A 26,267-nucleotide genomic window follows, 5' to 3' on the forward strand; every position below is an offset into this window, starting at 1 on the left:
TTAAAAACCTAACCTCTCTTAACAATTTGCCAATAAGCTCTGCTTCACATGGGAGCCTCCTTTCATTTCTACCAAATTTTAGTAGAAAATTTTAGAAGAATTTAGTGTGAAGTAATGCAACATTTTTGAAGCAGCAGCATTTTGTATCATCCTAAATCAGAACAGCACTAGTTAGCATCTAAGGACCATGCAAAAGTCCTGGTGACAGAGGAAGGTTACACCTATTCAAATATCTTCTCTGTAGCAAAGGCATGAGTTACTAGGATAAAATATTTTGGAAGTAAGGAGAACTGATAAATGAAAATGCTCTCATCTTCACTCCTGCCATGTAACCAGAATGAGAAGGGAAGGTCAAAATCAGCGACCTGACTAGCAATTGGGCACACCAAGTGTTGCAAGGCTGTTGGTCTTCTCAGGCCTAGCTCAGTTGATATGGCTATGAGTTTTTCTCTGCCTCAAGCCCTGATTTTATAAAGTTGGAGATGTTTTAATCTAGTTTAAAAAAGGAATTTGAAATAAAGACCTGAACTATTCATTAAGTTAGATGACAGTATTTGCCGCAAAAATCTAATAATCAGTATTTCATTTAATACTCATTTGAACAATTCAATCAGTATTTTATGAGTAGGCCAGTTTGAAAATAGGCACTTGCTGGCTTTGTTTGTTAACAAAAACATAGCCATATAGCAGACAATTATCACAGGAGCCCAACACTGGCTACTTTCACATGAAGAATTGGCTGATGCATATGTAGTGTCCACCTTGCTTGTATTTGCTTTGGTTAACCAGGTATATACAATACTGGCATGTCTGTTATCAGTTTTCTACCAAAACAAGAAAGAGGGAGCCTCTGTTCATAGGCACTACTTTATTAGCATCTTAACAAAATGTTTGAGAAAATGACAGTAGTTAGGAGCAATAGACGAGTTCAGGTTTATAAGCATTTCTAGAAAACAAACACCATTTTGCTGAACTTACTGTGTTTTTCCACTTACACAATTCTCTCTGAACCACACACTTGTGTATGTTGCTGGAGCCCACCTGCCATCTGAACTCAGTTTTCAAGCAGTGTGATTTCCCTTAAACTTTATTACCTAGTATTTGTCCACTATGGTGGGGGTGGGGAAACTGATGGGGAAGGAAGGTGGAGGGGGAAGGGAAGAGAGAGGAAAGGAATAGGGTAGAACAAATGGGAAATACACTTAAAAGCGCAGATAACTGACAGTAAAATATATGTTCTTTGGTTAGCAAGCAGAAAAAAAGGAAAGGACTTGCATACATGATAGATACACACTAGCATTCTAAAGCAGAAGACAAGAATGTCAAGAGTGTATTCTTTCCCCACTGCCAGATGGAAGGGCTATTATTATAAATGAAAGGCAGCAGTAGTGGATGCCAGGCACTTTTGTTGTGTGCCAGATTCTGAAGTCCAGATGTAAGCAGGTTACCCCTGGGACAGGACAGGCTTCAGCTCCCGCAGCAGAACAGAACCAATCACAGTTTTCTCAGTGTTTATGACGAGCTGTGCTGTAGAGCTCTCCTTCAGCTCCACTGTGACTAGCATCAGCGACCCACTGTGCACAGTCTTAGCTGCAAACCTGGAGGGAAAAGGAAAAATAAAAAAGAAAAGAAAAAATCACTGAGGATCTTAAGGTCGAAGACTGCTAATGTTTCTTTCTGCCAGATTAAAGAGGTCAAATATAATAAAATACTTCTAAATTCATTAATGCATTTCAGGGGATAAACCATAAAACCTCCCATAAATTCTTCAAACATCATTTGTGCAGCATTGTGTAAATATTTTTGCATTTCAGAAGGACAAAGAAGTATCATGCAAAATTTTGTATTTAGTAGTACAAACTGAATTTTATTTAAATAATTTTTTAATGTAAATACTGATTCTTCAGTTCATCTACAATATCATGCACACTGATAACCTGACTACAGCTGTATAGAGTTTTGCAAGGATTTCCATTACTTGGTACCCCAAAGACAATACAACCATGTTAAATGTAGTAGAACTATTACAAAAAACTATAGTGTACTTTCTGAAATGTACGTCCTCCTCCAATCCCAGAAATTAATTCAAACTAAAACTAATCAAAATTATAAACATACAAAACAATCAGTTTGAAATGACAGTAAGATACTAAATAATTCTACCTGTGAAACTGTCTCCAGAATCATAAAAATGCGGCCAATGTTTTTAAACATTTTATAATTATTAAAAATCCTACAAAGGAAATAAATAAAAAAATACCAACCGATCAGATAGATGAAAGTTAGGACTAATGCACCATTACTAAATTCCAAGACATGAAGAACCCGCTAATTACATGGAATTAAAACCAAAACTAGCCTTTTAAGCACCACAATTGACTGAAAAGCCATTTTAGGCACAATGAACTTCTGTCAATCCTGTTAATTCATTCTGCGTGCAGAGCCAGGCCCAGGAGACAGGAAGCAAGAGGATGGCAACAGCCTCCATCCTTCCATCTTCCACAAGGAGCATACCATGCTTCCCCCCTCCCTCCTTGGTTACTTCTCAACAACAAAGTTGCTGCACATGGGCTTTTGAAAACACTAACAAGTGTAGAGCAGGTCTGTGACCCCGTCTGACCCCACTTTGCAGGGCCAATCTCCTCTCCTCTTTCTGAATGACACGTGTCTGAATCAGAGCCATCTGCCTCAATTTGCGCAACATCTTCAGCCACAATAGGACCCAGTTAGCCCTGACAACAGCTCACAATACAGAAAAATCAAACTGCTGGGCTGACAGCACGCTGTGGGCTATTCAAGAGCAAACCAACTGGTCAGTGTCTCCTGTCTGACAATTAGCATGGGCCTTGCAAAGCGCCTAGCCAAGCCCTTGGGGATCTGTTTAATTACCATCAACATAAAGAAGGGAGTTTATCAGGAGATACTCAAAAAACTTCACTCCAGACTTAATTAAAATATTAGCCACTTAAGCAGGAAGCAGGTTCTCTTTAAACGAGAAGTAATTTCTGTCTTTTTTTCTTTTTAAAGTAAGCATATCAAAATCTCATAACACATTATACTAATTAAGGAAACATGGGGCACTTTTCTAATGTCACCCATCACAGGTCAATCTATTTCTTTTGTCTAGATTACAGATACATTCAAAGACCTCTCTTTTTAATAGGAGGTTATAAAACAATATTACTAGTACAAAAATTACCTACTTAGCTAGTTATATCAATGATTTCATCTATTTATGCTGTGAAGTAGAAGATGACTATTTCTCTTGTTGACTTCGACAGGGGGATAATTATAGAAACAATAGTCTTATTAGTCACTTTATTTACTTAACAGTTGTGTCTTGGGACAACACAGAAGCAGATTATCTCTGAGTATGCACATAAATAGGTTGCTAGTTGGCACTCCTGCTGTGCTTCATAGCCCCGAGGCTTGATTTTACCCTCTTTTATCAAAAGCTGAAAGTGATACAAAGTCAGCATCCTGGGAAAAGCAAGGTGGTCCAAAGCATCAGAGAGGAGTTTTGTGCTGATATTTTTAAGTGTAAATTTGCAGAATCACTTAGGGGATCAATAGTACTTTTCCATACCCCTGAACAAACCATATAAAATCAATGAAAAGAGAGTTTGCATGTGGTTTGCAAGACGCAAAGGGCCTGATACTCAGATAATTTTACACGAAGTGGTCATATGCATAACTAGCATCAGCTAATCAGCTTCTCTCAATGGTCACCGATCTGGGATCTGGAATTGCTAGGTGAAGGAATAATTGGACCACAACAGGGTGACTTATTTCACCATTAAAAAAGCGTGTATAGAAGAGAACCACACAGTGGGTTTACAGCTGCTCTTGAACTTTGGAAACCAAAGTCTGTTTCTTAGAATAGGGAAAATAATCTAGTTTCTGAGGAGAGTTATAAATACATTTATATGTTCTGTAAAATGAAATACAGTTATCATAGGATGAAGCAGTTGGCTTTTGGTAACAAGACACTAGCACTAAAACTGATTTGTCAATTATTTAGATGTTTTAAATACACTGTCATTGAAGGATTTGGTTGATAGCTGTTTTTTCAACTAAATACATGATACTGCATTTTTATGCTAACTCTTGTCTTAAACCCTTGTGGATTTTCCAAAATGTGTGTTGTGCTCAACTAAATATCAAGCCCAGAAAGCCATTAAAAAAATCTCTCAGCAGCAAAAATTAATCACTAATAACATATGCTCACTCTTAGTGAGAAACTTATTTTCCCCACGAGGTGAGTAATCATTTTTCACTTTTTCTGAAAGCTGACACTGCCTTAAAGGTTAGAATTTGAATTAAAACCAAACAAAAATCCCCAAACCTAACTAAACCAAAAAAGATAGTAAACCAACCACAAATCATTGACTTATAAGCCTTGGAAACTGCACTGTAGTACATTTAAATCTAGGATGCAAACTGATTGATTTTAAGTCCAAGAGAAAGAATTTGTCCTGTGGACAACTCTTAACAGAAGACACTATATAATAAACATGGTTCTGTTGTAACAAAAGACGCATCAGTAAATAAAAAAAAACAAACAAAAAGCCCCCCCCAAAAACAAAAGCAAACCAACTAACCAAACAAAGAAACCCCAAAGCAAATGAGAATACATCCAGAAAACAGAACCAAATATTTACTATGAGTTTCAAGATGGCTGTTTCTGCTGTGATGCAGTATTTATTTCTGTGATAATGTTGATTCTAAACCTGATTTTACATCATTAAAATATTCAGAAATATCTGCAGCTGTTAATATTTTTCCCATTTAAAAAAAGACAGATTAGAAACATAATAATGTGAGAAATAGTTGCATATTCTGAATGTTTAATTTTTTTTTAAGAAAGAATGTTAAATATTCTGACATACGTGACATACAAAAAAAGAGGAGTTCATATATTATTTCTGCATATATATATAGTAGCTGTCAGTGGGCAAGGAAATATACATTAAGAATCAAATTCATAATCAATAAAGTACTGTATAATTTTTGAAAGTAATTTGGTCTTTTAAGAGTTAAAAATCATGCACACAGTATTGGTCACTTTCCATGAAAATAAAATTTTGTCCATGATAATCATACAGAAAAATTTGATATATAATGATATACAGAGACATTTGATATAAAGAGAAAACACAGAGTACCAGATACTACAATGTGACAGCATTTGCCAAACACTGACTTTGCAATGATGACTAGCCTAAATACAGACTGGCAGTAATTTTCTCTTTTTCTGTAGACAGAATACAGCTACACTAGAAGGAGATGCATTTTTACGGGGAGAGATTATGAAAATTTCATGGCAGTGAATATACAGCAGCAGACTAACTCACTTAAAATCTGCTCTTTAAAATTCAACATTTGAGAAAGTAAATTTACACCTCAACACTCACTATCGGGATATTTACAGCAGAGCAGGGTTCGTTACGCATAATTCAACAGCATTAAAACACACACTCTCTCCTGTCCGGTGCTTTTCTACCTCTTTGACTTTTCTATTCAAGCTAAATTTTCTTATTTTTCTGTTCTACTGCTTGCCACAAACAGTGACAACGCCCCATGAAGGCTAAAACTTTTTTTGCCTCCGCTTTTTCTTTAAATCTTGTACATGAAGCCTTCAATTACTGCCTGCTGAAGCAGACAGAATCCTATTAGTAAGGAAGACAATCAGAAGATGCAATGCCCTGCCCTAGCTGTAGAAAAATAATTAGTCCAAAGCTGACAAATGTGTAATCAAGTTATGCAATGAATATATTCAAAGGGGGAAAAAATACTGCTGTGAATTAGTCTTCAATTTGTAAATGTAAGAATGAATAACTACAAAGTACCTTCCAGCATGTCAGCTGGACAACAAAGATACTTATAGTTTCAGTACTCTGAATCTTCCTCCTGCTCTGCTATGAACAGGTTTGACTTTATAATTAACATTTCATCTAAAAATTGGCTAAATTACTAATTACTTGTATTAATTCTCTGAGTAAGCCTTAGAACACAAGAAGAAGTACTTGGGTATTAGTTCTGACCTGGGGATAGGGGAAGCTTAATACTAAAACTGTAAGCACAAATATACCCACAAAAAGAAGGATCTTTTTCTTAATCTGGTGATTTTAACATTGGTTACTACTAATAAAATGTGATTTATATTTACCTTAAAAATCATATTATGATAATTTTATTTACTTTTTTTCCAGTATATTTAATGCAATTTTAACATTATCTTTGGATAAATTGTTCAAAATACCTAATTCGTTACCACTGTGTAATTATTTGCCAACATTATCTATTTTTTATGTGTAATAAAATAATAAAACTGTAAAATAAATTGCAATCAAATCTGTACATATTTTTACCATGTTTATTTTTATTGCCAAAATTGATTTTCAGTCTGCCTTTAGTTTCCAGTAAACAGCTGCACCTGTACCTCTAACAAAAAAGCAGAAATGCAAGTGAGTCATCTGAATTTACTGTCCAGCACATAGCACACTCCACATGTTCAAAAAGATGCTGCATGAACTTTTTATCGTTTTCCAAATTTATAATTAGTTTAAAAATGTTAACATTTTTACATGTAGGTATTTATATCTCCTCCCCAAAACTTCAATGACCTAAAAGCTTGAATCAAAATATTTGGTCATCCCACCTAGAAAATTCTAATTGTAATAGTCAATCTATTTTGTTTTCTCATATACTTTACTCTTGTTTTTTCTTTCTTATAGAATTAGGCATTTAATATGATACATGCTTGAGAATTATACTCAGTCCATTTTTAAAACAGGCTATAAATTTCAATTTGCAGGGAAATTATTTAATTCCAAAAAAGCAGATTACCTTATAGAAAGATATTAAAATATTAAACATGCTCAGAGATCTTCACAATCAAATATATTCTTCTGCTCAGTTAGTTTTTCAAGTGTTAAGTATTTTCTGTTTAAATAACTGGCTCAAAAGGTTCCTGTTTGTTTTTCAAAGAAAATGCTGCACATATTTATCACTTTACAGCATTCAGATACAAAAGCAGTGCTGTCCCCTAGTGGACAGCAAACAAGCCAGGCTGGAACAATCTGTTTTGATTAACCTCATATCTAAAATGACTCACTCGTATACTTTAAATGTTAATATAAAATTTAATTTCTTAAAGTTATCTTAAAATTTTGCAATTTGCATGCAAGCCCCTTAAATACAATAATATATCTACAATGTTAAGGGCATTAAAATGACTCTGTGCAAAGGCATTCTCTTGATCAAGTATTTTGTAACAGTTAATCAAAATCTTTATATGATGATAGTACCTGAAATCTGCATTAGTACATGCAGGGCCCTTTTGTTAGCAGAGAGAAAATGTCAAGGTTTTTGAACATTAGGATTTGGTTAAGGATTTGATTAGGATTTGATTAAATAATAATTATAACAGGAAGAGTAGTATGAGGAACTATGGAATGAGTACTTTCATATTTATAAAATTCAGTTTTTCTCGATTAATAAAAATACAACCCAGGAATAATTACTAACCAGAAACAGTTCTAGTCCTGTCTGTTTAAAGAAATATAAATGGTTAGCCTAGCTGGGCTTTTTTTTTTTTTTTTTTTTTAAGAAAACAAGAACAAAACCCCCAAAACAAAAAGCTAGAATTATTTCTATCATAAATCACGGAAACATTAGGAGCTTACAACTTCTGGCTAAAATAAAGGCTGAAATACTGCAGACATGGATATAGTATTGCACTTAAAATTCTGTCTCCTGCAGGTAAAGACTACCAGAGAAGCTGTTTTGCCTTGGGTATTTAGCTTTCTAATTAATTCCTACTTGAGAAATTAGGAAGCAAAATCAAGGCTGCATGTCTATTACAAGTTTATTTACTCAGCTACCCACTGAAGCTTTCTAGAAGAGTAGAAAAAGAAAAGTGAACCCCACAGCTAAGGCACTACAGAAGCAAAACAGTTCAGGTAACTGCATCAAAGGAGCTACTTTGCAGGAGCAGAGGTAGATTTCACCTCCTTGGAGCTCTCCAACAGGCTAATTGCTTAGTAAAAAACCTCAGAAAAGGTGTTTGCACACAGAACAGAAAAGGCCTTTAAAAAAGACTTTGTGGATTTACAGACCTATTTGTCAGCTACTAAGAACACATTTTTAGATTCAAGTGAATAACTACAAACAATTTACATTTCTCCGAAAATTATATACAGTGCTTATCCTCAGTGGATGGGTAGCTTCCTTCCCAGCTGACATGGAAGGAACTAACAGATGCAGTTGTTAGTTATGTTAAGGTGATGAGGTCTGATCATTAACTTCCTGCCTGAGAATTCTTCCATATTTAGTGCAAATTGGAAGATGACATACACTGAAAAATTTTCCAGGTGGACTCCTTTAGCTGGAGTTTGGTTCAATGCAAAAGTACCTACACATATGCACAATTGCATACTTTTTCTCCCCACATTAAGTGTTGCTGGATTAAAAAGATGTGGGGAGGTAAACTGATTACTAAGCACGACATTCTCTGATAATCAAAATTGTCTGTAAACAAAACCCTCTTTCCTTTGAGAATCAGTCTGCCAATATAGTATAAATGGGACATGACAGGTTGCAAAATGATAAAAAGGGGTGAATACAACCAGACTGTCAGGCTGATGCATGGGGTGGGAAATAAAGCCTAGTGAAACACACATCCCTGGATTTCTGTATTTTCTGTATTTTAAGCATTTAATGCAAGTTTCTATATTTGGTCTTGTTTTCTTATTATTCAGAATATCAATTCTCACCCATTGCAGTGTGTTTACTGTCATAATACATGATTTACACAGTATGTTTCTGATTTTGCTAAAGCATAGCAATACAAGCCTCCACAAGGCAGGTGGAAGGTGTTTTACTACATGTTCAATAATTGCTTATTCATGAAATCAGGTAGTTATGGGTACACTAAGCAATAGCATACCACATACAGCAAGTGCTGGACAAACTATCATACCTATGTGGTTCAGTGAAGTGTTTTTACAAATTTTGGTCTCAGAAGCTGCACAGTTACTGCATACACTGCTGTGCTTGAGCTAGTTAGACCTGCCCCAGCAATGAGCAGAAGTAATGTCTCATGCTTCTTGCTTAAAACATAGCTTGTTTGCTGCTAATTCAGGTGTCTGCTATGACAACACACTAAGAGACGAGAATCCTCCCTCTGCAAGTTCTGGTGATGTCTAGAAAGAAGAGATGGCTATTAGTATTGCCACTTTTGTGACTGTAATGGAGAAAGATATTAAAATCCCTATTTTAAAATGTGAAATGGCTGTTCTGAGCACTTCAAAACTTCATTGTTGAAAGAGATTTGATTTTCTGCAAAACCTCAGATTGTCCCATATTGGGTTGTTGAAATGACAGAATTGACCATATGAAATTTGAGGACTGAAATGAATGCTGTCATGTGTCTCAGAGTGCAGGTCAACGGTTGCAGCCATCCTGATGAACTGAAAAATAAAGATATGTATATGACACCACAGTCACTTTCTAATCCTGCTACTTCCTGTTTGCAATTGTGGATTCCTTCCAGAATACAACAGCAGCAACAGACTAGTGAAATGGACTATTAAATAAGTTGAGGTTGACTAAACTTCATTCTTCATATCCACCTTGCTGGCTTCAGAGTTTTATCTCACTGACTGATTGGGCAATGCACAGGTAGTCTTCAAGAATGAAAAAAGTGGAAAAGATGATCTACCTTGCATCATTTTTAGAGCCACAGTCATTGAGGGAAATAATATTCTGTACTACAATGCATCCAATTCAAGAAATGATTTGGGAAGTAGAAGTTAGAGAGGTAGGTAGTTGAAGATGGTCTGATTCTCCATCCCATTACACATTACATTCTGACGTCAATGGAAGCACACAAGTATAAAACCAAATGAAAGTGAAGAAGTAAATCCAGTCTGTGATCACATCTCTGAACAGATTTTTCTGCTGTATGCTACTGCCAACACTTTAACAGCTTTGCACCATGTTTTGTCAGTGGCAGAAAGAAATGTTTTCTATGCGTATTTCTGTTACTTTTTTCCTAGCCTAATTTAGCCTGAAACACCTATCCTTCATGCATAGGGCTTTATGTAATAGTAGTCAATATTTTGACACTTTGCAGAGGATTATAGGGGCATTCAAGTCTTTACAAGATTAAAGTCTGCACCAAGCCTTTTCATTCTATCACCATCTGCAATCTTTTGTTATATTCAAAGTGAAGCAGATGATGACTACCTATCCTTGTGGGAGCTGAAAATTAATAAAGGAGGAAGAGACCTAAGGAACTTTTAGAATATTTATCTGAGAAGAACAAGCAACACATATTGAAAGTAACACTAGCATGAAGGGCACTTCTGGGAAAATAAGGCTTGTGTTAGTTAAACAGAATATGACTGAAAATCTTGAGCTGAATAAAGTCTTAATCTCATCATATTTTGAAATAAAACAGCCTGGAATTTTTTTTTTTTTTTTTTTTTTTTTTGGCATCTAAAGCAATGAATGTTATTGCCAAAACAGAGACCAGGAGCTTAACGGTCTATAGCACAATCAAATTTGAGGGAACAAATGTCTTCCATTATGTATCCTCTTATTTTGAATATGGAAAAATTCCTAGTAGACTTTCCCCACTGACAACAAAAACCAGGCATACTTCAACTGAAAAGTAGTTGGTCCCTAAAGGTAGTTATTCAGAGTGATTTAATTCCCTGCAGGAACAAATACTTTTCTTTCAGTGTCTTACTTCAGTTTCATCTGAAGACAAAGATATTCAAATGGTGCCCTCAGATGTGGTCTGAATCAAAAGATGGAAGCTTGGTGCCTTAGCTGACTCTTTCAGAAATCACTCTATAAATGTCAAACAACAGTTCTCAGAACATTAAGAGAGCTAAGGATATTCCAACAATTATTCCAATCAGTCTTGTGAAAAAATGTTTTAAGAAAAGAAAGAACTCTTTTTCTGAGGTTTTAAGAAGACACATTTCCTATTCAAGAAAATTTCTCTTTTGAAATGCATTTCACATTCTTGCTTCTAGCAGAAGCCTTTTAAAATTGAAATAATTTTTCCACTTAATAACAAAACAAAGAGAGGTCAATTCATAAAATAGTTAAATCCTATTAAGAACATATGAATGCATTGAATGTTGTTTTACCAGGCTTTGTAATCTAAGCCCTTGAATAAACTCCATTGAAGATAAGGTAACTATTCTTAAGGAAGTAAAATAGTACAGCATATTTATTTTTTGAATATATAAATACGAAACTGCAACTTTCTGCTCTGATATATATATACACATATCTATAGGCTATTGAGTTCAACATTTTTGCAACTATTGCTTCATCTGCCATTTTGTTTTACACTCATTTAACAGTTAAATTATTACATTACAACTAAGTATAAAAATTTAGTAGACACGTAAAAAGAGAAAAGAAATGCATGTGAGAAACTGTTGCTATATTGTTATATGATATGATATGATATGATATGATATATAGCTAATGCATTTGACATGTTTTTACTTAAGCCATTTTTCTCTGGTGACTGTTTGCTACCCTGTTGTTATTTATTTCAAGTATTTACTTTCAAATCTTCATTATATTTGCTCTAAGTGTTTTTATTTGGCTCAAAAAAAAAATAAAATAATAGGGTTATTAGTTAAGGACCAGTAATTGGGTTCCACCAGCATGACATCTTCAGCATGAACGTGAATATGTTTAGACTGAAAAAAACCCATGAAACACACCTGTTCACATCCATTAGATACTCTTGCGTTAAACTGTACAATTTCATTTTGAATGAGTTTATTGCATTACCAGGCAATACAAATTTTTGGCATTAGCCATCATTAAGCAGTAATAGTCAAGTTGGGGATGACCAACTAATAGGTTAATTTAATTTATGCTGCACAGTGCAGAATGCCAGTTAAAAAACAGTACGTCTTTTTCTGTGTAAAAAGGTACTTCCAAGAAGCCAGCTGAAGTAGTCCTCACAGAACAGCATGATGAGCTAAAAGCTCTGGGATGTAATTTTTTTTCTCCAATATCACTTACAATAAAACAAACCAGACAAATCACAATCCTATTAAAAATATTAGAAAATTCACTTTTGACATATTTTTATTGAATCTGTGACCGTTTAGACAAGATGAAAAGTGACTGATTATTTTATTAACCTGAAATTGTGTGTTGCATAAATAGAAGTCACAATTCTTGCACCTGTAAGACTTAATCCGAGAGATTTAATTTTTGCTTCCTCTCATGGCAGAGTTCATTTAATCCAAACATATGTATACTTTAGATACACATACACAAAAAACTATTTTAGTGGTTTTTTTCAGTGTTTTGAAATGATTAATTGTCTAATACCTCAAATATTCATTCATCTGAATCTATGATTTATTTTAATGATAAAGCATTACTATTTAAAAGATGAACAGGTTAATCACAGTATCAATTAGGTAATGGTCCTGCCTCTGTTCTCAGTAAAATCTAGGTGGAATTATGACTGCATAATATCTGTGAACTCCAGTTACTTATGGTGAAAAAAACGCAGCGCTATTTTCTAAATGCTTATCAATTGCTGGGCATTTCTCATAGGCCACTTAAGTTGTTATAAATGACTTTTTTTGCATGAAGGACTATTCTATATTCTACAATTATTCTATAACTACTGTGGTAGACTGAAAACATAGTATTTTGAATCTAAAAAGTCAAAGAAGATTTCAGGATGCTCTGAAACACTCTGAATACTCCAGCTTGACCTGAGCATGCCTTTAACCACTGTCTGTGAAGGAGTGTACCCAACAGTAAGTGCATCTTCAATTTATTTACTGTTGGTTATAGAATCTATTGTAGAAAACTTCCTTTAAAAGAAATCAAAAGAGCAAAAGAAAACAACATCAAATTAGAAACTTATCTAAAATCAGGAAACCTGTGGCTGAGCTAGGAACTAGGCTATTATTTTAGGGACCCTTTTTGAGACTCAGTCAACAACACAATCCATCCCTATGTGATAAGTCTTGTGATAGATAGGGTAAAGATGGAGAGCACCTGTACACTGCAGACACTTCAGTCTCTCTTGATTGACACTCTCACCTAGTCTTTCAATTGATGTTGAGAACACAGGCTATACAGATCCCTCAGGGATGTAACAAATGAGGACTCTTTCATGGAGGATCAGGTGTCAACAGTGACAATCATTTCAGTGCAATTGCACTAGCTGTGCCATGTTTTTATGGTGAAACAGAATTTTATCATTAACCGTATCAAATACATAGGAAAATCCAGCTGGGTTAAACTTAATGCAATGCAATACAAATGCCCAGCAATGCAAAAGAGATTACATCCAACAAAGAGAAATATCAGATTATTAGTCTTGTGTAAGGTTTAGCATTCTCACCATTCCAAACAGCCATCTCAGTCAGCAAAATTTCAAAGAAAAGCATTGTTCTTTTCTTTAAAAGAAGATACTTTGCTCTTATTGAATAGCAAAATTCAGGAGACTAGAGATAATTTAGAGTTCAGTGAGCAGTTTTAGTAGATGGTAAGAGAGATGTATTCATTTTCTTATTCCAAGATCAGTTTAACCTGTTTGTTCCTGTCAGTAGTGAGAAGTCATACAGATTCACAGGATTAAATATTTTGAGTCAATCACATTAAAAGCTGTCATTAACCAACAATCATATCACTTCCACTGACATTTTCTATCACAGCATTTGGATGAAATGGTTTAATCTACAAGTTGCAACTAGAAATTTGACAAGGCCAATGACTTTCCTGGCTTATAATTGTTTTTGCTTGTATATATATACAGGAAGGTCAAAAAATAATGTAGGAAAATGAGCTGCTTCTCAGAGCTGATGTAACTGGAGCAGGCTACTTTCCATGGGAAACAGAATCAAAAGTTACACCCCCCCCAAAAACCTTCTTGCAAGTACTGCGCTTTAAAAGGATACCTTTTCCCTTTGAAACAAAACAAGGAAAGGAAAATTTCCCCTAACTGTGTACAGTAAAGTCTAGACATTTGATTGTTCTATATACACTCAAATAATGAGCTGTAGAGTACTTAGGTTCAAGCATATACTACAGTATAATTGATACCTTCCCTCTTAAAGATGTGGATAACAAAATTTTCCCACATATTACAAAATGTTGATGAATTTTGAGCTAACAAATTTACATGAAAAGATAGTACTACTTTGAATAACGTATAATCTTACCTGTGTATGTTATCCTGACCAGAAGGGACTACACCCAGGTTTGCTGCTTTCAGCACCCTCTCAATTATTACAAGTCTAGTAGAGTTCTGTGGAGCAACAGCTATTGTAGCAGATGTCTCATTCATTCCTGTCAGCATTCCTGAAAAATTAAGTATTTCATTATGAATACTTTAAGATTTGCTTGCTTATTAAGCATGTAACCAAAATAGCAGACACCTATAAAATAAACCATATTTGCATTAAAATATAAATAATTTATTGCAAAAACAACTTTATAAGAACTCACATAATTACCTTAGTTTAATGTTTCACTTGCAATGACCTATTATCAAAAACAAATTAGTAACAGCTGAACAATGATATGTGTGATACTAATGCAACTGTGAAATCAAGGTAGCTCTTTCTCATCAAAAGCTTAACTTACAACAAGAATGCGAATACAGAAACTAAATATTAAGTAAGACTGATCTGGAAAGATCCAGCTTAAGTAGGACCATATGCAAAGACCCCTTGTGATCTTTCAATCATATATTTAATTATCATTTCATATCCAATTGCTAAAAATAATCTTGAAATTCAGATAGTAGTAAATGGTTCAATTTAGTTCTTTAAGAGAAAGTGAGCATATTAGAAACTGGGAAATTCAGTTAGCATCCAGCTTTCTAAAATATAAACTATTTGAGCAAAATAATTTTACTATCACAGCAAAATGGAACAGAAATGTCAAGATTATATCCAAACATATAACAAAGAAAAACTAAAGGTATGCCATTCAAGGACATTTTAACAAAACTCACACTTTTCTCTCAATATCCATTGTTTAGAAGAATGATTTGCTGGATGCTCATGGTGATTAAAACACAACAGTAACTACAACTTAACACTGTGTGTGCCTTTTTACAGTATGTTCAGAAGCTGAACATGCAGACAAACAAAGGAGCACAGTACTTGAGGCAGAAATATTAAACATCTGAAGCAACACTTACAATGAAAACAATAGAAAAGTCTCAAAAGGCTAATGTTTTAGGGCTGCACATACAGCTCTAACACAGAGGAAACAGTAATACCAAGATTCTTAATAGAGCAATTAAAACAATAAATCAAACATTTTAATGGCCCGAAATGTGCTGCTGTCACAGAATAAGAACTATGAAAGCAAAAATTAACAGCTCATAAGTAAATAATATGACATTTTTGAAGAGAAAACAAATAAGCATATAACCTCTACAACAATCAGATTTATCTTGGGAGTAGAACATTCTGTTTCAAATTGTTTAACTATTAGGCAAAAGCTTTACAAACTACATACACAGACTAAAACTGCTTTTAAGCAGAGCATTGGGACTGACATAACACTGCTGAGAGATGTGTGTACTTATTTAGGATTTAAACCTTCTCCATTAAGCTCTATTGAAGAGCAAATGCTGAATAAATGAATGCAACTATGTTTATGTTAAAAGCCTGTTTCCCGCAGCATGTAATTAAAGGAAATGTTGTACAAAGCCAGTACTTTTGTCAAGCTCCTGTAAATGGAAAGATGGATAGCACTCAGAGAAGTGAATGCATTGCTTCATATTTAACCTTAACACTCTTGTCATTAATGGTTTGTCTAACTTGTTCTATAAAAGACAAGGTACTGCTCCATTGAAGTAAAATTAAAAAAATCAACTAAACCATGCTTTTCAGAACAGAAGATTCATTATCGTCGACTAATGTATTGGCATAAAGCAAAGTAACATCCTATCAAGTAAGGCACACATTCAATCTGCTTTTTCACCCCCCTTTATTTTTAACTCATGCTGTTTTATTGTTATAGGCAATTTGTACCACTCAGCATGACAGTGTAAACTGAATCAAGATTAATTTACATGCAAAAGAACACTTAGGAGAGCAGCGTGGTAAGCAAATGTATTGTCTCGATTGCTGAGGTGGAAAAGAACCTGGAAATAAAAAAGGGTACTCTAATTAAGGAGCATCAAATATGATTGCTTGGGGTAGTCAATGGCCAGAAAACAGTAAATGTCCAACCATTTAAAGAATTAGCATCTTGCTTGTTAGAAAAACAAATTTGCTATATATAATTTTAACAAAATTAGGTAAACTATCTGTTTACTTAACCAAGATTGGGCTTTGTGGTTGGTTTAGTTTTTTTTAAATGTGATGCAGATATACACTTCCAAAAAAAAGTTGACATAATTATTTTAATACATGCCTCTTGAGAGAAAAAAAAATCTAAAGTAGTTTTAACTTGCTATTTTAGAAATACCATAATAAAAATTCTGATTAATATTCAGCTATAACAATCACATGACACCTTTAATATTGCTTGAAACATGAGAATCTACGAAAACTCTAGCCTGAGCACAAAGCAGCAATTAGTCTGGGTTAACTACCTCATACAAGGAAATAACAGTACATATTTTAAATAATAAAAGGAAATTAACTTGGAAAAATTACAGTGATGGGTAACAAGGTATGTTAGCCAGCAGACTAGTCCTATTCTGAACTGAGGGAAGGAGAGTTTTGTTACTGATTTTTAAAAACAACAGAAAAATTAAAATTTGGATATGGAGTTCCCAACAGTAAATGTTTCACTCTTGCAGAATTCCTGCTGTGGCAACTAAACTTTTCATGGGGATGTGATGTAAACAGGATATAAAAATCTGAGACCTGAAGGATCTGAAAAAATATTTGAGCAGAAAGGTAGAGAGTGTTTGACAATACCATTTTTATATGCTCATTTCAAATTGTCAATCACAACAACCACTAACTCAGCTGCTGCTCTGGGGAACTACCTCACCAGAGGATTCCCAAGCTCAGGGGGCAAGGAAAGGAGAGATGGTGTAGCAAAGCTCAGCATATCACGCACAGCATGTAGACAAAACCAGCTTTTGAAGTTCTGCCGCTACCACCAGATAACCTTCACAGCCATGAATATTCAATAACCTGTCTGCTCCTCTCTCCTTATGCCATCAGGAAGAAAATGGACATATACAAATGTAACAGACAATGCAAAACAGCAGTGTGTAATTGAGTAAAGATGTGTAGCAATGAATTGCCTTCTACATAGCAGGATAATACCAGCCATTTCCTCTTTAGCATTCTTATTCAGTTACACATGCAATTTGGATGTAAAAATCCTTAAAACCCATACATATTTTCATCCTGTCCCAGTGTTACCTTGCATTTCTAATATTCTCCTCATTCCTTCACTATTTTTTACCTATCTGTTTTGGTCACAAAAAATAAGGCATCTCCAGATATAGGACTTGAAACATGATCAAAACCAACCGGGGAGACAAAAAAAAAAAAAAAAAAGAAGGGAAAAGAAAAAGCATGGCAAGTGAAAAACAAGCTACATAAATCAGATTCATTTGGAGAATACAGGCAAATTGAACCTAAACACAAAATAGAATAATATATACCAACTTCTAAATTGCCCTGCATTTATTATTGCAATTTGGATTTTTCATTTAGCAAGAACACAAAGTAATTCTTCCCATATGCTCCCTGTTCCTGGATCTTTGTAATAAATACTTATGCAAAATGCAGAATTGAGACCTATATTACCAAGAATAGTCTGATAAAGCTAATATCCATTTAAAAAAAAAAAAGACGCAACAGGAAAGGTTTTAAAACCTGTGGTAAATTTGCCAGCCTGCAAAGTCCAGCATCAAAGAATGAATTCAGGAAGACAGAGCGAGCGATACAGAAATGCCAAGAGACCTTCATGGATTTACAAATACTTCATATAAACAAATTTTCAAATAGCTTTATTCAGAGTAGCCTTTCTGCTCTATTAAACATAGCAAACAGCTGCCAGATTTATTCAGACAAATAATCAACAACCATAGAAGTAAAATGGCAGAAGAAAAAGGAATTTTGGCAACAACTCCACAGAGGACCACAGCTATTCTCCAAGTACACTTCTTCTATGTGCTCATGGTTCTGTATGGCCAGTCAGGAGGAAAAAAAGCCCTCAGTCACAGTAAAGCATACAAAAACTCTATCAAAATATCACAATGCAAGCAAACATAAAAACAGGGAGGGAAGAAGCACAGTAAGCTGCCTTCTTTTCACTACAAGCTCAGCTACAATTTTTAGAAGGGAACAGTTTAAAATAAATGTGCCACAGCCTCGTTCAATCACTCACCTTGGTTTGCTGAGCAGGTATAAAGCAGAGAGGCAGGCTTTAGCCAGCAAAGGGTAAGAACAGCAAATAAGTATCAATTGGTTACAAAAACAAACCACAATCCTAACTTTTCACTGCACCCATAAGCTTAACTGCAGATGATCTAGACAGTATTTAAATTACTTTCTTAATAATTCAAAAACACAAAAGCAAGAAATGCTCAAAAGCAGTAACTAATAATACATAACATTATTCATTGGTGTTCTTGACTGCTTGATGGATATACTGAGTTTCTGAGCCTTACACAGCAATAAGACAGGATCCCATGGGCATATTCTCATCTCAGTGTGAAGAGACATACACATGTAAATCCCCATACATTGAGATAGATGAGTAAACACTACTACATTTGAGTGCATCCAAAATGGACCCACTTATATTTTAAGACATCCAAGAACCATAACCAAATTAAGGACAGCAGTATTGACTATTCCATCTAACGTATGGTCAAACCTAAGCACAATTTTCTCTAATTATTTTGAATAAAGTATTCAAGTCACTAAAAGCTCTTATGGGGGTTTGTGTCTGGACTAGCATCAGAGACTTAACATTCTTTAAAGACACAATATTGGTAGAATGCAGAAGTATAAAAACCACATCACCTTTCTAAAACAGTATTCCAACAAGAATTTTTTTCTCATATGAAGTGTTTGAAAGTGAAAAGGTTAAAATCATCCACAAAGTAGCTGAGGAACAGGTACACTAATAGCATTTAAAATTAGTATTGGAATAAAGGATAGTAAAAACAAATGCAGTATCAAGGTATAAATGGTTTATTTCCTTGAGCTGGCATCCTAAGTTTCTACTTTACTGTTGGTAGAAAAGGCATTCACACTTCATGATAGGAAGCCAAAACTCTTTGAACTGAAAGAGTGTTTCATGGTAAAGGATGGACTTTGACCATTTAAAGGACTGCATCTCATCACTACACATAATTTAAAAGATATTTTTAAACTACTTATTATTATCAGAGTGAATACTAACAGTGGCTAATTCAACCACCAACAACCGCAAGCACTTTCTGTATGCTTGGAAGTTGAAAGGCATGCAGCCCTCTTCCCATCCAAATACATTTATTGAAGCTGCGGAAGTATTTCTCACCTTGCTCCTTCTTAAAATCTTTCTCTGACATAGTGACAGGCAAGAGCAGTTCTCCAACAGGGGGTTGAATGTTAACATTGAAATGATCATCCTTTGTGCTAGAGAAGAGAAATCAGAGAATCAACCAAGTGTTTCAACATAGACTTATAATATTAATATATCAGCTCCAAATTTTCTGTGGAATCTTTAAAAAGTGTAATGCTAACCTGTATGATTTTCAACGTATTAGCTTGAAAACCTTCTAACTTCTTACATTAGTAAAACTGATTGATTTTCTCAAGTACAAATGTGGTATGCTGGTCATGTATTTCTGAAAATGCAACTTTTACTCATATCAATGTTTATTCATAATCTACAGAATATCACAACTCAAATTAAATGCCTGGAAAGGACAAATTATTGTGGATTTTACAAATTCTTTAAAAGAGCTGTTACTTACACATCCCATCATCAGCTGTCCTGGAAATAGGGCTAAACATAGGAAAGGTATAATTTCAGGCAAAAGGGTGATTCTGCCTGAAAAAACCCCACTAACAAGCCAAACAATAAATATGGTAGTAAAGAAGAAATATTTACTATGACTTGAGTTTTACAGTAGTTGGTACATTTAAACAAAACCACACAGCATACTGGTTAATGTAGAAGCATCCTGGAAAACTGCAGAACTTGAGGCTATTTTCTTAATTGCAGTTAAAAAAATACTATCACTAGAAACATACTACTATCAAATGTTACACATTTCTCCTTAAGAAATAAATATAATACAGTGAACTTCCTCTCCCTATCCATTCAATTCTCTAAGTTTCCAACTATTTTGTCTTAGACTTCTTCAAGGCTACAGAAACTCAAGATACATTCACTCTGCACGTTTCATTGACTAACTGTACCATAAGGGATTTGCCCAGCAATTCAGGATCAGTACATCCAGTCAGAATCTTTGTTAATGCTGTAAGGCCTGAGAAATTTTTAGAAAAGAATGCTTTTTTTTTTTTTTTTGCTGGTGTATCAAATAGCCAATATATATTGATTGGTGATATGCCTCAGATATCTTACTTAAATATAATGATACAATCATTAGAATGGAAAATACATTTCATCAATTAACATCCATGTTATTTAAATTAACCTAAAACATGTGTTACTGATTTTTAATAACTTCGCAGGTTCAAAGTTTTGAAACAAGATAGACTGATGGAAAACAAAAAGCACTATAGATCAACAGTATAGAAAACATGTGTGTCTCCCTCCTAAAGATGCAAGATGAGCCACCCGAAAATAGAAAAACATTTTACAGTCCTACTACACAAAATTCTAATACTTACCATAATTACCCATTTTCAAAAACAAATGCTTAGGAACTAGTACATTCTTATTTTCTAGCTTCTGATGTGTTTTAATTATGCTTATGAGTGCAGTCTCAAGTATGGGTTGTTCAAATAAAACAGGACATTTATACTAGCTCTTCTGAGAACTGTTATTTAGTAAACATATGGGAAAACAATCCCTTCAAACTTGCTAGTATTTCCTTTATAAAGGATCGTTTTTGAAGTGCTGTTTTTAAAAGCTAGCAAATTCCCACTTTTCCCCCTGTACTACTTTAAATGCCTTCCATCTCTAAAGTTGTTATTATAATAAAAGACCAGGGATTGTTTGATTGGCTAGCCTGATTAAGTGCACAATAAAATAAGCAAGTACTTTTTTCTTTAATTTTTCCTTTGAAAACTGACTAAGAACTCAATCAGCTTAAGAGCTGATGGAAGGGCCTTTAATCAACTGCCTCATTAATTTTTTGCTGTTCATACCTACTACTTGGACTGTAAGACTAACACTTTCAACAATACCTTCACTGACACTGTTCAACTAATTGTTCAACCAATGTTATATTTCATATTCAAGCAAGATGTGCTTACATAATTCAGCATGAAACAGATAGACCATTTTGCGTACAATGATTTATGTCCTACATTGACTGGAGATGCCATTTGTACATAAACTTGACTTACAACACCAATTATTAGATTGCTTTAATGCTTATAACAATATTTTTAGAATAAAAAGGAATAAAAGCATGAGTACAGCTTGGCTTTTTATGTCTGTAACTGCTCAAGAGGACTACTTGACACCCTTGCTGTTAACAAACATTCCACTTCCATTTTCTCTAGAGAATAAATAGCTAATATATATTCTTTGATAAAACATGAACTCTTCATAGCCTACAAACAGAAATTCTGATTACTAGTTGTTCTTCAAAACCACTTTGCTCTTAATTTCACTTTAGTCAGCATCTGGTTTACTTTGCATTACTTTAATTCCAGTGCTTCAGTAAATTTCTTTCTGAACTAGAGAAAATCACACTTCCTTACAAATTCTCTTTATCAGACACTTCACAGATTAAATATACAGCTTTTGCTTATTGATCTGCATCTCTTTTGTTACATCTTTATATTAGAAAGCTCATAATATCTAATTTAACAAAAGTCATTTCATAATTCCATAGAACCACAATACGCTTCAGAAGGGGCATTAGGAATCACCTGGTTCTACCTTCTATTTAAGCCAGGGTCACCTTATTTCACTTTGTTCATTGCCTTGTCCATTTAAGCTCTGAGTATCTCCAAAGATGGAGATTTCATCAGATATCTAATGGACAAGTTTAAGAATAAAATTGAGGCTGGTAATACAACTACTTAACTTCCCCTAACATTTGGTGAATCGAATTTCAGTTTATCTAACTTATTAATTTATATTTTTAAGACTATAATTAGTATAAATTATGCTTAAATGCAAAAAACTACAGGGGTGATTTGAAGCCTGAATATTAACTTTTACAAATCTGCTGTACAACTGGTTCAAGCTGCACTGAAGCATCTCTCAAGTAGTGCTGCTTTAACTTTCCTGGAAGATCAAGATGAAGATGCTCGCTGGAAAAAAACCCCAAAGTTTCTCAGGCCAACAGAATGTAATTGTTTTTAGATTTCAAAAATTATAGACTCTATTTTCTGGTGTCAGCAGGTGCAACTGGTAAATTACAGCCTCAGAGGAACATGCATACTTAACGAGAAGTCCTTAGAAAGAAGCTCTAAAAGAATCAGTTAGGGACACCTGGCAACAGTACCTGACCAACAGTAGCTTGCAAAATCTGTTACGTATTTAATTGTGGACTTATGGGCAAATAATATTAGACATTGTTACTCTCACTTATTCCTTTAAAACTGTTAAACTGTACATATTGTATTTTTAAAATATTTACTTCACTTTCATGATTCAGTTTCAAGGATCACACGAATTTATCTTCTGATGCACCCATTAAGACAAACAAATGAGAGACAGTAATGCTCCCACAGGAACAAAGGGAGACTTACCAGCTCCATGTTAAATGACACTACAAGAATAGCATTCAACCATTTAGAAGATGCACAGTTAAAAGTTTTCTGTAGATGTCTACAGATGGAGTGGGAGCAGCTGCCACCTGCCATTTGAAACCCTTGGCTATTCCCTCTCTCTGCTCTCTGGTTTTTTTTTAAAAAGAATTGGCTCTGAAGGGCTCCTGGTAAAGCAGTTCTCTACCGTAACAAAAGACTTGAAAGCAGTGATGGCAAAATCCTCTTTAAAACTAAGGTAAATAATACTAACACTTGAGCATAAGTTCTTTTAAAATTCCCCAATAGCAGTGTTTAAAGTCCTAATTTCCAAGGCTTTTAATAAATTATTATTAAAATAATTAATAAATTCAATAAATACTAATAAATAAAAATTATAATTAAAATAATAATATAATAATAATAAACTGGGGAATATTCTTCTTACTCTTCATTCTATCCTTTTTTGTTTCACTCTCGGCAGCAGCTTGTTTCAGGATACATCCATCCCAAGCCAGCTTACTATTTTTTCTTGTATTCACAAAAATCTCCATAAATTATCAAAATAACAACATAAGAGGAAGAGCATCATTAAGAGAGAACTAAGTTCATACAAAACAAAATATGGAATGGAGAAATATAGGAGACTTGGCTCATAGTCTTGCTGAAGAAAGGAAAGGACTACATCCTGTTATTACGAGAAAAAAAGGCAAAAGCCATAGAACAAATGAAAGCAGTTGTTCATGTCCAGCCTTGTTTTTTCCAGGTCAGTTATCTATCTTGGCATAATTGTGTTCTGGAATACGGCCAACTGACTACTTTAGAGTAATGAAATAAAGAGAAGAGTACCAGATTGCTTGTCTTACATCTATAAGCAACTTGGTGATCTGCTGACAAAGCACTAGGGAAGGAAACAGCAAGAAAAAAGTAAAAATGCAGGTGACAGTGATGTGAAGACAGTCTTGCATCTCTAACATTACCTTTTAATATATTCCATAACATATTCCACTACATAATTTTAATCAGATGCTTTTGTGCAAGCATCTACACCTGAATGCATGCTTGCACTCAACAGAAATACTGACTGCTACCCAGCTGATTCTCTTCATTTACTCCCCTTTGCAGGTAGAAGTTCTGCTTGGGAAGATTTCTACACCAACACAGAGTGAAGTAAGTGAATTTCATGCTGCAAATTTCTCTTCCTTTGAAAATAAAATTTAAAGCAAAAGCTTCTACAATAAGATGGAACCTGCAGAGAACAGACTGAACAGTTTCCAAATCTCATTCACAGAATTTACCTCATTTAAGAAAATGCTAAATTCTTTCTGCTACACTGAACTCTTCCGAATTAATCAGCAAAATGTTTTCTTTATATGATACAGGACAGATGAAGTATACAGACAGCTTTCTTTTCTATCAGTATAACAACTGTAGAAGAGTATGCACTCTGTTCCTCAGAAGAAGAGGGTCCTTCTGATGACATTGGGACATAAGAAATGCCAATATATGGTAACCAGTAAAAAACCTCAGTCATTTGTCACACTATTTGCCAATTACCTAATTATTCTCAAAAAGAATGGAAGGCATAGAAGTTGCTGCTTTCATTCAATTTCTCTTTCTTCTTGGGAGTTCTGATTGTGTTCTCTGCACCTGAACCTTGGGAAAACTAGGGAGAGAGATGCATGGCATGGACATCTCCTCCGCACCAAACAATTTCAAAGAAAGCTAAACTACTCCCTTCATACTCTTCAAAAGAGCAGAAAAAAAGAAGAGAACAGGTTCTCCATAAATTAATTTTGTCTTTCAAACTGTGGGTCTTTCATGGTTTTGGGAACAGCCAAGGTAATTTGGAAAGAGGGGATGAAAAGAATAAGAAAGAAGAGGTAAAGACAAGCTTTCTTCTCCAGCCTTCAATGTAGTAAAAAAGGACATCTCCCCTTCACCTTTAGTTATTCATCAGATACCGACAAGAAACTGGAGATTTGCCTACTGATTTTTACAAATGCAGACAGGAATTTACAATGCTAAATACAGATACACAAAATAGAATAAATGCTTGTATATGCTGTAACTCTCTGTCTCTATAACCTTCCTTGACTTTCATCTCAAGGGATTGAAATATTTTCATTCCAAGGATCCATGGCCAAATTCTGACATGGCAAAGCTCCCAAATATTTGTTCAGACTTCTCAAAAAACTTGTAAGCTGAGAGAAACACTTGAGAATATCTGAAAAGTAGAGACATGCAAGACAACAAAGATAACACAGGAGACAGTGGTAGGTTTGTTGAAATGGTGAACACTAAGAGCTCAAGGATTCAAGAAAAAACACACTGATGTGGAAATCCTTAAAATCTGACATGAGGAAAAAAAAAAGTAATTCCACAGTCAGCAGAGTGTTGTAGACAGTCTGTTACATCAAGAATCCATTCCAGCCTTTGCTCAGCTGATACCCACCTGATTAGCTAAGGCTCAGGTCTCTTACTCAGATGGCGAATATACCAAAATTTGACTAGAGTTCAACAAGCTAGCAACCTACATTCCATGTGAGTTAGCCAATAGCAAACTGCTTTAAACTTCTAAGCTCTGTATATCCTGTTTGCAAAATGAGAACAAAGAAACACAAAACCAAACAGTAACACCTAAAAAGTCTTTTAAAAGACCAAGTTCCTCCATTTATTCCTCTTTAACTTTCTGCTTGAGAGGCATTATCATGCAGAACACCAGTGTGGCTGAATAGCAGGTGGCACAAGAAAAATAACAATGAAGAGATGCTCTCCTTACAAGTACATACTGTGAACATCCTAATACACATTCTAAATAAATGCATTAGGCGCAGTTTTCAAATTAAGGCATTTCACCTCATTTTAATTAGATGTGTGATCTTGGTAAGGTTTGCTTATCAAAAATAGTATTTACAAGGGAGGTCTTTCAAAGCTCATTCCTTCAAATCTGTATCATGCAGTTTCTCCTTCATTGTCCTTGACTTGTAAAACAAATTCAGAAAAAGATCTAAATATTTTATGACTCATGTTAATTTTTTTCTTTACACACTTGGTATTATCGAACCACCAGTACAACAGCACATCCCCAAGCAGAAGGGTAGTGTTTGCTATGCAAAACACACAGTCCATGATTGGCATCTAAGACCAATTGATCTACCCATTACCACTATGTCCCTACCCCCACCAGCTTTACTACAAAGCTATTGATTTAAACACTGCCGATCGGTTTCCATTTTCTGATTTTGGGCAGGCCAATTAAGAAAGTGAGTAATTGTGATTACACTGCTTCAGGATCAATTACATTTGATGCAAGATAAAGTGGTCCTCTTAGAACAACGTAAAGAAAATTGTTATGATCAGGAACACTTTACTGCTGAACAT

The 26,267-nt window shown here is 34.6% G+C and overlaps 1 protein-coding gene across 3 annotated transcripts in view; it reads right to left on the minus strand.

The window, feature by feature from the left end:
• Positions 1 to 853: 853 nt before the first annotated feature.
• The window catches only part of AP3B1 (adaptor related protein complex 3 subunit beta 1), a 157,796-nt gene continuing 132,382 nt past the window's right edge, over positions 854 to 26,267 (minus strand). For 2 of the 3 annotated variants that reach the window (XM_085042815.1, XM_085042814.1), the window contains exons 25-27: positions 19,525 to 19,622; positions 14,232 to 14,370; positions 854 to 1,598 (exon numbers count right to left, since the gene is read on the minus strand). In XM_085042815.1, the coding sequence (XP_084898941.1) occupies positions 1,445 to 1,598; positions 14,232 to 14,370; positions 19,525 to 19,622 (391 nt within the window). In that variant the 3' untranslated portion in view covers positions 854 to 1,444. Of the gene's footprint in view, positions 1,599 to 14,231; positions 14,371 to 18,384; positions 18,422 to 19,524; positions 19,623 to 26,267 lie in introns of all 3 variants that reach the window. The other variant, XR_014846883.1, reaches the window with a different exon arrangement.

Source organism: Lichenostomus cassidix, chromosome Z (assembly GCF_008360975.1).
Source record: "Lichenostomus cassidix isolate B80296 chromosome Z, HeHo_3.0, whole genome shotgun sequence".
NCBI classification, from domain to species: domain Eukaryota; kingdom Metazoa; phylum Chordata; class Aves; order Passeriformes; family Meliphagidae; genus Lichenostomus; species Lichenostomus cassidix.